The sequence below is a fragment of the Myotis daubentonii genome, chromosome 5 (genome assembly GCF_963259705.1).
Source record: "Myotis daubentonii chromosome 5, mMyoDau2.1, whole genome shotgun sequence".
NCBI lineage: Eukaryota > Metazoa > Chordata > Mammalia > Chiroptera > Vespertilionidae > Myotis > Myotis daubentonii.
Window position 1 is genome coordinate 16,264,187 of NC_081844.1, and position 11,842 is coordinate 16,276,028.

General features: G+C 62.4%; 2 protein-coding genes across 2 annotated transcripts; both read left to right on the top strand.

Annotated features, from left to right (window-relative positions):
- The first annotated feature begins 765 nt into the window (after window positions 1-765).
- REEP4 (receptor accessory protein 4) lies at window positions 766-4,615 on the top strand. Its single transcript, XM_059696029.1, has 8 exons — window positions 766-1,168; window positions 1,957-2,029; window positions 2,433-2,509; window positions 2,600-2,720; window positions 3,116-3,229; window positions 3,621-3,756; window positions 3,878-4,032; window positions 4,118-4,615. The coding sequence occupies exons 1-8, from the start codon at window positions 1,137-1,139 to the stop codon at window positions 4,181-4,183; spliced, it is 774 nt and encodes a 257-aa protein (XP_059552012.1). The 5' UTR covers window positions 766-1,136; the 3' UTR covers window positions 4,184-4,615.
- Window positions 4,616-11,262: 6,647 nt separating this feature from the next.
- HRURF (HR upstream open reading frame) lies at window positions 11,263-11,821 on the top strand. The gene has a single exon (XM_059696032.1). It carries the CDS (start codon window positions 11,273-11,275, stop codon window positions 11,819-11,821), a length of 549 nt encoding a protein of 182 aa, XP_059552015.1. The 5' UTR covers window positions 11,263-11,272.
- Window positions 11,822-11,842: the final 21 nt, after the last annotated feature.

Sequence of the window (11,842 nt, forward strand, 5' to 3'; positions counted from 1 at the left end):
CGTGGGGTCTTCATTCCCTGTCCCCTCCCAACGCCTCTGCATGAGACGGACCAAGCCAAGCATGTATCCACCTGCCGTCAGAGGATGGCTGCTGTTGTTTTAAAAAAGGACCTTTGTAAACATCAAGACCCTACACACAAAAATGCACTACAAAATGGCAATCGGTGATATTAGTAAGCTCTCGGGGATCTTTGTATTCTGGGCTCAGAAGAATAGGTGGAATTTCGAACATCTGGTGAAGGCACGGGGGCTGGGGACTCGCCAGGAAACTGTGGCCGCCAGCCTGCCCAGCGCTGGGCTCCCCCAGCCCGCCCCTCCCGGGGAGGCGGTGGGGGTGACGAGTCCCTGGGGTCCCCTCTGCCGTTTCCTCCCCACTTTCCCTCTAGTCCCTGAGCCCTTATTCCAGGGAAGTAAGGCCTCCTTCCAGCTGGTGCCTGCACCCACCTTGAGCCCGTTCGCGTTTTAGGGAGGGAAGACGAGGCCAAAGGGGAGCCAGTGATGAGCCCCGAAACTCTGGAGGCCAAACCTCCTTCGCTCCGCCCCCCCGCGACCCCCGCTCCCCCCGCACCTGCTCCACCATTTTGTCCTCGCTTTCCATCCCCTCATCCTCCGGATCAGGGCAGCCGCTCAACCAGGGGCCCCACCCGCAAGCCAGAGGGTCACCGCCCTTTAAAGCGCAGGCCGCGCCCCCTGACCTCGCCCCGCCCCTCGGGCCGCTCCGCGCTTGCGCCGTGCGCGGCGGCCCGGGGTTGGGCAGATCCCGGTTCCGTGCAACTTTCAAGTGAGTTGCAAACTCCGCCCCGAGCTGGTGCGGGCGCCTGCGGCCCAGGGACCCGGAGGCTCGCGCGAGCGAGGCCGCCCACACCCGCCGAGGGCCGCGACCCGCCGGGGCCGCGCTCCCGGTTCTCCGCGGCTGGACGTGCAGGTCGGCGCCGTAACTGCCGGACCGCGGGCGTTGCGCAGGAGCGCGCCCTCCGGCTCCGAGTGGCTCCTCGGGGCCCGGCCTCCCGCCCCGCCGGCCGGTCCGCCTCTGCCGGGGCAGTCCGAGAGCCCTCCGGTTCCGCACCTCCCGGACCCGCGTGAGCGTCCCGCCGGGCGCCTTCCTGTGGGGCTCCCCTGGCGCCGGAGGCTGCAGAATGGTGTCCTGGATGATCTGCCGCCTGGTGGTGTGAGTATGGCCGCTCTCCCCGGGGGCCAGCCCGCCCGGGGGGGGGGGGCACCTGGGAATGTTGGGGGGAAAGGGGTCTTTCTGAGCGCCGTCTCGCCAACCCCTGGCACTCACCGCAATGGTTAACGGATCTGCGGGCCTGCACGCGGCCTCGGGCACCGCGGGCTTGTCGCCCTGGCCCCCAAAGCCTCCTGGGGTGATGGCGACCCCTCCTGCACTCACACACTGCAGGCTGGTGCCCAGGTGGAAGACCACAGGCGGGCCCTAAGCCCCTTGGCAACAACAGGTGTTGTGGGAGGAGAATCCAGGTGCCTGCCGCCCATCTGAGCCGTCACATGACTCACCCCCCCCCCCCCCACACACACACACACTTCCCTACTCTGTCCTACTCGTCACCTTTCAGTACTTCGGTACCTGGCTTGAATATCCCTGTCTGCAGCCTGGCAGTGTCAGGTCGGGTGGCCCTGGGCCTGATTGCATGTCCAAGGGAGGGGAGGTGCTCTCAGAAGCCTGCCTCCAACCCACCCACCTTGTTCAGTGGCTGTATGTACCCATGCACCCATGGGCCACTGTGCAGGCCTGGGCAGGTGTTTGGGGTGTTTGTAAACAGCAGGGTGGGGAGGTGGCCTCCAGGGCACTGACTCAGATGCAGGTTGTGCAAGCCAAGCGGGAAGAACAGGGTAGGCACTGTCACCTTGAACCCGTGGGGGACGTGGCCACCTGTGGGGGGCAGGGCAGGGCATGGCACCCCTCACATTCCCCCTCTGCTTTTTCGGCTGCTCTTCCAGGCTGGTGTTTGGGATGCTGTACCCAGCGTATGCTTCCTATAAGGCTGTGAAGACCAAGAACATTCGTGAATATGTGAGTGTGGTGGTTGGCTCAGGTGGGGTGGGATGACAGCCTTGGTGCGGGGGGCGGGGGGGGGTGTATGGTAGGACTTGGAGGGGTGGGGAGAGTCTGAACTGGCCTCCCCCTCCTCCAGGGGCATACATGGCTGACAGATCCTGAGCAGAGTGAGTGTGGATGGAAGGGGGGCTATTGAGGTGCCTGTGTAGAAACTTGTGGGTGAAGCCCGCTGGGGCTGGTACAGGAATGAGTGGCAGTCTCTCAGAGGCATCTCTCTAGGGCCATCCAGGTGCCAGGGGAATGCAGCAGGACAGGCTCTCTGGCATCCGAGGGCTGGATCAGCCCAGGACAGAGGAGTTGGCTCTGCAGGCTCACGCACTAACCTCTGACCACTCCCCCCCCCCCCAACTTCCCCCAGGTCCGGTGGATGATGTACTGGATCGTCTTTGCACTCTTCATGGCGGTGGAGGCCTTCTCAGACATCTTCATTTCCTGGTATGGGTGCAGGGGCCCTGTGGGCCGTGGGAGGCGATGTCCCACCCTCGAACTGGCCCTGTGGCTGACCCTGTCCCCTGTGCTCTGAAGGTTCCCTTTCTACTACGAGATCAAGATGGCCTTCGTGCTATGGCTGCTCTCGCCCCACACCAAGGGAGCCAGCCTGCTTTACCGAAAGTTTGTCCACCCATCCTTGTCCCGCCATGAGAAGGTACCCCCGGCGGAGCAGGGATGAAGCATAGGGGTGGATGTGAGGGAAAGGGCCCTGGACTCAGAAGTTGGGACACTGGGGGACACCTAGGTTCCAATCCTGGTCTGTGGGCCCTTGACAGAGCCTAGCCTGCTTCCTCTTCTGGGATAACCCAATGGGGGAACACCTGAGTGGCCTTTGAGAGAGTGAAGAGTCTGGAAGTGGGTTTGGGAATGCGGGGAGGAGCCTGGAGCATGGCTGTTCCTTGCGGTGTGGGACTGGGTGCTCTTGGTGTGGTTGCCGGCCCACTGTGGGTGGGGGTGGGCTGGGAGGTGTGGTACTCAGTGACTTCTGTGGGTCTGCAGAGGAGGAGCGACTGGGACGGCCCTCTGAGCTCTCTGTGCCCTGGTCCGTAGGAGATCGACACCTACATTGTGCAGGCCAAGGAGCGCAGCTACGAAACGATGCTCAGCTTTGGGAAGCGAGGCCTCAACATTGCCGCAACAGCCGCTGTGCAGGCTGCCGCCAAGGTACCCTGGGGCCCAGGCCTTCATCAGACTCCCACTCCCATCCCCGGTGCCTTTTGGGCAAGTTCAGCTCTCTGTCAGTGAGCCCAGAGGTAACAGCTGTCCATACCAGGGAACAGGGGTGAGAGGTGACAGGTGTTGGCAGAGCATGGAGCTGGAAGTTCACACTTCCTGGCTCTGACACTGACCGTGAGCAGCTGCTCTGCTCTCTGCGCTTTAGTTTCCTGGTGGTGCCACAAAGACCTGGGACTAGGAGGTTGTCGAGTCGCCTTTGCCCCAGTGATTACCTTCTGACCGGCCTTGGTTTCCCTGGGCGGCTGCCCTGGCGAAGGCCCCTTCCTGCCAGGAGCCCTGGCCCTCCCTCAGGTGACCTGCCACTCCCCCTTCCTTGCAGAGTCAGGATGCACTGGCCGGAAGGCTGCGTAGCTTCTCCATGCAGGACCTGCGCTCCATCCCCGACACCCATGCCCCCAGCTACCAGGACCCCCTCTACTTGGAGGACCAGATGCCCCGCCACAGACCACCCATCGGTGAGTGGGCAGAGGGACTCAGAGATGTCCCAAGAAGGCTGGCTTCCCCCAGGGCTCAGCCCAGGCCTTCAGACTGTAAACGCCCAATGTTGTCCCCTCGGCCTCCCTCTTCTCCACACAGGGTACAGAGCAGGGGGCCTGCAGGACACTGACACTGAGGATGAGTGTTGGTCAGACACAGAAGCAGTGCCCCAGCCGCCACCCCGGCCCCGAGACAAGCCTCTGAGCCGCAGCCAGAGCCTGCGTACGATCAAGAAGAAACCACTGGTGCGAGAGGTCAGTGGCAAAAAGACAAGAGGGAGGTGGGCTGCCCTGGCGCTTCAGCCTGGACCTCATGGTGCGCCTGCTCTCTCTCCCACAGGGCACCTCGCGCTCCCTGAAGGTGCGGACAAGGAAAAAGACTGTGCCCTCAGACGTGGGCAGCTAGGGTCTGCAGAGCCAGCCCAGTTTTACCTCGTGCTCTACAGGGCGCTGGGGGCTGTTTGAAGGGGCCCTCTGGCTGCACGTAGGGCCTGCCTGCACCAGCTGCCCAGGCTCTGCCCTCCTGACTCCTGCTGTTGGCGGCGGTTGCCGCTGGGGCCATGCACAGGGATGACCTGAAATGTACCAAAGCCAGCTGCGCCCAGAGTTCTATTTATAGTCTTTCTCATTCCTCTACCTTCGCAGGGATGGGACCAGAGCCCTCCCCAGACCCCTGCAGATGAAACCAAAGCACACCCAGTTGTGTTCATTCCTTCCTGTCCTTCAAAGTACTTGACAGCCTTCTCCAAGGCCTCGTGTGTGTGTCCTGGTTGTGTGTTTTGTGTTGGTGAATGAGGTCAGGTTTGTGCAAGATTTGATAAATAAATATGTAACAGTGTCCTGTTTCTCCTGGTTTGTATCCCCCGTCTTCACAGCGTACATTATTAAACAGCTTAGGACAAGGGCTAAGGGACAGTCAGACTGCCAGAGGGGCCCAGTCTTCTGTAGGAGACAACCATTGATAAAGAACTGATGTGACAAGTGCGGTCACAGAAAGCTCTTGGAGACCCTTGGGAACATATGGGAGAGCAGGGACTAGCCCTGAGAGGTCAGAGCCTCAGAAGACGGCAGTCAGGAGGCGGTGGGCTCCGCCTTGACTCGAAGGTGCACTGGATGGTAGGTGGAGAAACCAGTGGGAGCGTAGGTCTGGAGGGGGCTTGGGCAGCACGGTGTTCCCGTAGGGATTAGCTGGAGCTGTGCACAGAATACACCTGGGGAGGCTGACTTCCTTCAGGGGCACCTGGGCAGCTTTGAGTTTCTGTAAACGCTCAGTTAACATTGGGAGCATTGCACCTCTGTAGAGTGGCCACTAGAGGGCAGCAGCTGCCAGGGTCTGGGCTGCCCCCAGTTTCCAGGTCAAGGAGGGTGGGGCTCAGAGAGAGGCTGGCCAGAGATGTGCCCTGCAAGGGCCTGGCCGCTGGTTGGCTGGAGGGGCCATGCAGAACTCTGGCCTAGCCTTTGATGGCCCTCCCTACTGCTCCCTGCTGCTCAGGTCATTGGTCCTCAGCCTGCCCCATCCACATGGAGTCTCCAGTGTTGTCCCCGACTCAGGCTCTGTGCCTGGGCTGGCTCCTCTCCATCCCCTCCCCTGACCCTGGGGCAGCCAGTCAGGCTTTGCCCTCTCCTGCCCCCGAAGCTGGTCTCAGTGCAGTGTCCCAAGGCTGCTCCCCTCTCCCACCCCACGCCTGCTTTTCCTTACCTCTTTTGATTAAGCCAAGGGGTTGGTGAGAGTGTTGGGTGGAAAGAGGGGTGCAGGGGTGGTAACCGGGGGTGATCTGAGGAGTGTGGATTAACTCTTGGTGTGGGATTATCCGGATTTTATTTGGAGGAGGTGCTTAATCTGCGGGAGTGGGATGGGGGTGGAGGTTAGCTCCTCACATCTTGGTGTTCACTAACATCCTATCTTGGCATTCCCGTGCACCATGGTGTTGACTTATCTCTTCATTTATTCATTCAAAACATCTTTATTAAGTATCTACCAGGTACCAGGCATGTTGCCAGATACTGGGGATGCAAAGTCTAATAATGGCTAGCACCGGGAACGTGACCACCCCGGCAGGTGCTGCTCTCAGCCCCTGACATATTAATTTAATCCTCACAGCAATCTCAGGAGGTACATACTATTATTATAATCTCCATTTTACAAATGGGAAACCAGGCATGAGAGGGCAGGTAACTTGTCTGAGGTCACACAGTAAGTGGCAGAATTGGGCTTTGAACCAGGCAGCCTGGCTCCAAAGTCAGTGTATTTACACGCTGTGCATGACTAAAGTAAATGAGGTGCTTCTTGCTTAGGAGGCAAGGAGACTAGGATGTACCAAACATTTGTTGCACCTGACCTTGTGCTGGGCACTTGGCAGCGATGATTTCCTTGACTCTTCCCAACAAGCCTGAGGTAGGAGGTTATACGCATTTTACAGATGGAAAAACAGGCTCAGAGAGGTGAAGCAACGTGTCCACGATTGTGCTACCCATGGGTGGGGGTCACATCTCCTGATGCAAACCTGCCCAGTGGCTTTGGTAGATTGGAATGCAGGACCCGCACCTCTGAACTGAGAGAACAGAACAGAGGATCATGGGATGACTAGAGCAAAAGGAAGCAAAAACTCAGGGAAGGTGAGCCGGGGGAGGCCTGGGGCTGTGGGGGGTGAGGGAGCTCTCATGGGAGCGGGGCTTCACCTGCCTTCATTCCTGGGAGGGGGCCTGAGGGTGAGCAGCAGAGTCGCGTGGGCCCCTGGGGTGACGGTGATGCTGTCTCAGGTCCGTGATCCCCACCTTACCTCGCAGCCTCTTTGCCGGCCCTGTGGCCCCACAGCGCCTGCCTTCAGCCATGCCGCTCCTATTTCTGTGTCCTGAGCACGTCACACTCATGCCAGCACCAGCCTCCAGACCTTTGCTCCTGTGAGCGAATCTCTGGCCCTGCAAACAGTCTTTCTTTCCCGGCCTGTCATGACCTTCCTTCAAGACCTGCCTTTTCTGAGAAGCCTCCCCTGACTTGGGACCCCTTCTCGAGCTCCTAAGCCTCCCGGTCTCTGGCCTGCTCACCCCGCCTGGGCACAGAAGGCGGTGGGCGGCGCTGGTGTGCCCATCGCTCTCCCTTCCCAGCGGGCCTCCCTTACACTCAAATTGCTTGTGTTCTCCACCTCTGTCCACCTGGACTGTCATGTGGCTCCAGGCTGGTCTCCTGACCTGCTCTTCCTCCCCCACCCCACTCACTACTCTAGTGCTCTTTGCCCTTTGAAGCACACGCAGACCTCTCCTCCTCCAGGAAGCCCTCGAGGCAGCCCCTTGGAGTTGAGTGCCCCTCCAGACCACACCATCTCTGTTCTTATACTGACTTCTATTTTTGCCTTGAGCACATTGTATTTTCTCCCCTCCTGCATTGTAACTTCATAAAGAACAGCCTGGCATCTTATCCACTTCTGTATCCCAGCCAGGAACAAATGGTGGTTTAGCCAAAGTGAAGGATCGTCATGCACGTGAAGGCCCACTTACTCTCTGGCGTCTGAGCCTGGGTGTCTCCTCCCCTGACAAGCTCCCCTGACTCCCCCAGGGTGGGACTCTGAGTGCCTCGCAATCATTCACACACCTGACTCAGGGGGTCACCCCTGGTTCTCAGCACAGGGCCTGCTGGCGAAGGAGCAAATGCACTGACTGCGCATCAGCTCCTGGAGGGCGGGATGGCCTTGCTTTCGTCTTGGTGCCCGTGTCTCCTTGGTGCCCATCACAGACCCTTGAAAATGGCAGGTCTCTCTGACACATGTTTGGCAAATGGCTGAGGCAGTTGTATGGGTTCCAAGACATCTTGGGGCCAGAGGGGAGGGCTGAAGAGAATTCCAGGTTGTGGGGCATTTCTGGCCAAGCACACAAGTGCTCCTGAGACTGGGGCATTGGGTGTGGGCTGGACTCCCCTCCGAGCCTGCTTGTGCCCTCTGAGGATCGAGAGGCATCTGCCACACTGCCTCCCTCTGCACGGGTGCCTTTACCCTCTGGCCTGGCCCCTAGGGGAAGGCGAGGCTGTGGTCTGGCCTGCCCACGACCCCCAGCTGTCCATTACCCATCAGTGTGCCCACTGCCTCCCAGGCTGGATTAGGGCTGGCCTGAAGCACAGATGTGCTGCTGGGCACCAGGGGAAGCAACCTAGTTCAGCCCCCTGGAAGGCACACACCTCTCTGCGTGGCCCAGGTGCCAGCCCGGTTTGATAGGTGCCCCGGTCTCCTGGGGTGGGGGGTGGTGGGCTCCCCGCCCACCTTGCCTCTGAGGGCCTCTCCATTGCCTTCAAGTGCCCAGGGCAGGTGTCCTTCCCTTCCCCACCTCCCCCTGCTCCACCTTCCCTGGACCTTGCATCTGGCTCCTCAGTCTCCCTGCCTCTCAGCCGCTCTCTCTCTGCCTGCAGCCCCTCCATGTCCTGGTCCCCCTTCCCCTGCAGCCCCTCCATGTCCTGGCCTCCCTTCCCCTGCAGCCCCTCCATGTCCTGGCCCCCCTTCCCCTGCAGCCCCTCCATGTCCTGGTCCCCCTTCCCCTGCAGCCCCTCCATGTCCTGGGCCCCCTTCCCCTGCAGCCCCTCCATGTCCTGGGCCCCCTTCCCCGACTCTGGCCTCTATGTGTATTTTTAGCTGCCACTCTCAGTGGTGGCAGCATAGTTAGCCCCTCGTTTCAACACAACCCTGGCCCAGGAGTTGAGTTGGGGAGTCCTGGCTGGCACGGCCCCACCCTTGAGGGGGTTGAAGAGATGAGCACTCAGGCCTTCGCCCCTAGTTCCCCATCCAGCACCAGGGACTGGTAGCCCAGTAGTTGGATAGGGGGGCAGAAGCTGGGCGCGAGGAGGATGCCCTCTGCCCAGAGTTGAAGTCACTAGGCCAGAGGCCCTGAGCAGGGCAGAAGGGTAGCCTTCTCTGAGGGGAGGTGGGGGGGGGGGGGTGGGCGGTGGGGAGGCAAGGACTGAGAAGAGAAATTAGGTCAGGGAAGTGGGTGGGTGGGTGAGAGGGGACGTGGGGGCATCTGCTGCAGAGCTTCCTTCAGGCTCCAAAAGCATCTCCATGCTTCCCTTCCTCTCCCTCCTCCCAGGTCCTGGGAGGATTCGCCCTGTACTCCCCCTCCCCCATGCCCCCGCCCCAGGCGTTGCCACGAGGGTGGGGGGGGTGGGGGAGGCCTGCCTCAGCTGTCTGAAGGATGGAGGGGCTGGGGAAATAGGGCTAGGTGCCCAGACGGCCGCGTGTGTGGGAGGGGATGTCCTCAGATGCCCTCCACCCGGCAGTCCCCGCTCTGACGTGGGTGCCCCCCCTCTCCCCGCCCGGATTAGTGGCAGCTTGGCCTGACTCTCCGGGGCTCCTTCCCCCGCCCCCGCCTGCTGCCCTCCCCTGGGCAGGGGGCTGCTCCACCCGAGGGGCACTGTGCTTGCCCAGGTAAGGGGCTCCGGGGACAGCGTGAGGGCACTGGCTCGTGAGTGCTGCTGCGCTTGTCGGCATGAATGTGTGTCTCCGTGTGTTGCGTGTGGCAGTGTGTGAGGGGTTGCCGTGGGGCAGGGTGGGCCCACGCATGTCTGGGGGTTCTGGTCAGCTTGCCTTTGTCCACCGACCCAGCACTGTGCCCACGTGTTGTGTGGCTTTCCTTCTGTGTTTGTGTCTTTTGTGTGTCTCCTCAGCTCTGCTCAGTCAGTCCTCAGGCTACCAGGGCTCTGTGGGCCTGTGGCATGGGCCATGGAGCAGGATGGGGTGCTGGGTGAAGGGGAAAAGGGGCTCCTTCCCCGGCCTCACGCCGGTGACCCCCTGGGCATTTCAGAAGCCTGTCCTGACAGTCCTGGTCTGATCCAGAGACTGTGACCTGACAAAGCAGACATGGCAACTGGGTGGGTGGGGTGGAGGGAGGCATCTGTTCCTGCTCCCCTGGGACAGTCCTCATCCCCTTTGGGGATGACAGTGACAGGCCCTTGCCCCCCCCCCCCCCCAGCTTAGGCTCCCACCATCCTGCCCAGCCTCTTCTAGGCCCCAAGCCACAGGAATCTCCACTCCATGCCCCCCCCCTCCCTGCAAGACTCTCCCGCAAGCTTCAAGCTTCAGCTGCCGGAAGGACACAGATGGGGGAGCACCGGCACACCCCAGCCCCATCTGCACCCTGGAGCCAGCTTGGGAGTGGGAGGCTGGGGCTCAGGATTGCAGTTGGTAGTAGACCCTCCACAATCATTGCCCCTGGCACGCTCAGGTCTGCCACCCCTCAGGGGAACTGGGGGAGGAAGGGAGTGTTAATAACTCAGTCAAGTAAACAACCCCTACCAGCTTGCCCAGCCACAGAACTGGCCTGGGGGGGGGGGGGGGAGCCCGGGGGGCTGAGGGAATCCAAGCCAACCTGATCCAAGTCCTGCTGGGGCCAGCGCCTTCAGGCCTCCTCTCCCCCCCCACCCTCCTCCTCCCTCAGCTGGTGAAAGGCCCCCCTGCCTCCCCTCCCGTCTCCTGGAAGGAAAGCTCCCCTCTCCCGGTGGTGTGACCTGGGACCCAGGGGGCATGGGGGAGCCGTCCCTTTGATGGGCTGGGGTGGGTGGGGTGCTGCTGCCTCTGTCCGGGCTGGGTGAAGGCAGGCCAAGGATGGCCTCCACAGGGAGCAGGGGAGTCTCGGGGTGGGAGGTGGGTGCCTGAGGTAAGGGAAGCGCCCGTTGGGCGTGTGGGTTTCTGTGTGTGTCTGAATCTGTCTGTGTGTGTTTGAATCTGTCTGTTTGTGTCTGTGCTCTGGAACCACCCCCGCAGAGGAGCCGGGATGCTTCCTCGGGTGGAGGGTGCCCTGCTTTCCCATTTCCTCTCCTCCTCTCTGTTCCTTCCCAGGAGCCACTCCCATGGGCTCCTCTCCAGTGCTCGGCCTGGAAGCAGTAGGAGCAGGGACGGGGCAGACCCCCTGAGTGTGAGGCTGGAGGGGGTAGTGGAGCGGGACCCACCTCCGCCCAGACACTTGGAGAGACCCAGGCCCTGAGAGCAGGGGCAGACTGGAGCCTAGGCCCTCCCAGGAGCCTAACACCGGAAACTGTGCCACTGGGCTGAGGGAGGGGGCTTGGGTCAGAAGGTGAAGAGCAGCTTGGCCAGGTGAGGAGGAGGCAGCGCAGACACCGCCAGCGGCGTGTACCCATGTACCAGAGCTGGAGAGGACCGGGAGCCGTGGTCCAGCAGGCACAGGGCCGGCTGGCGTGGGTCAGAGTGCCCATCACTGACCCGTGAGAACCCGACTGCCCCTGCCAGCTCTGGCACTGCCCCCTCGCAGCCAGCCGCTTGCCCTAGCACCCCAGGGGGCACCCCGCCCCACAGTGGCCTGGTCCGGCCCCTCCCGCCCTTTGCTCCAGTTCCCGGGCTTGGTACCTATAGTGGGGGTGCTGCCCGCCTGCCAGGCTCCGGGGCCGGGCCCACGGGAGGGTGGGGCGGCTGGGAAGCTGGCACGCTGCCCCCGGGGAGCCTCTCTCGGCAGGCGCCCGGGTGCCGCGGGGGGAGGGGGGAACAAAGGGCTCATTCTCCCCATGCGCAGCCGGTGGCATCGCCGGGGCGTTGGCGGAAGCCCCCGGGGCACGGGAGGGGGCAGGCCCAGGCGGGGACGCCGAATCACGGGCTCCTGTTTCCCGCAGGGTGCTGGAGGAGGAAACCGGCGGAGCAGCTTCCTCACTCTCAGTTGCGCGTCTGGCGATGGCGATCAGAGGTCCTGCTGCGCTCCCCGCTGCGCTCTCCCTCCATTAGCCGCGCTGCCCCGCTTTGCGCCCCCGCTGGTGCTCTCGTCTGGGTTCCGGGATCGGCGCCCCCTTCCAGGCACGACCCCCTCCCCCGGCCCCTCGGCCTTTCCCCCACTCGGCCGTCTCCGACCCGGGGCGCGCGTTCGCCCGGCCCGGCTCCCTCTCTCCCTCCGGGGACACCGCTCCCTAGCCCCAGCCCGGCCCTCCCCGCGGCGCAGCACGGAGTCTCCGCGTCCCATGGCGCAACCCACTGCCTCGGCCCAAAAGCTGGTGCGGCCGATCCGCGCCGTGTGCCGCATCCTGCAGATCCCGGAGTCCGACCCCTCCAACCTGCGGCCCTAGAGCGCTCCCGCTGCCCCGGGG

What these genes read in the sequence shown, in the direction of transcription:
- REEP4 (XM_059696029.1), top strand. Translation starts at nt 1,137, where the DNA reads ATGGTGTCCTGGATGATCTGCCGCCTGGTGGT. An exon ending in CCAAGAACATTCGTGAATAT is followed by an intron (nt 2,030 to 2,432) that starts GTGAGTGTGGTG and finishes AACTTCCCCCAG; the next exon opens with GTCCGGTGGATGATGTACTG. An exon ending in CTGTGCAGGCTGCCGCCAAG is followed by an intron (nt 3,230 to 3,620) that starts GTACCCTGGGGC and finishes CCTTCCTTGCAG; the next exon opens with AGTCAGGATGCACTGGCCGG.
- HRURF (XM_059696032.1), top strand. Translation starts at nt 11,273, where the DNA reads ATGCGCAGCCGGTGGCATCGCCGGGGCGTTGGCGGAAGCCCCCGGGGC.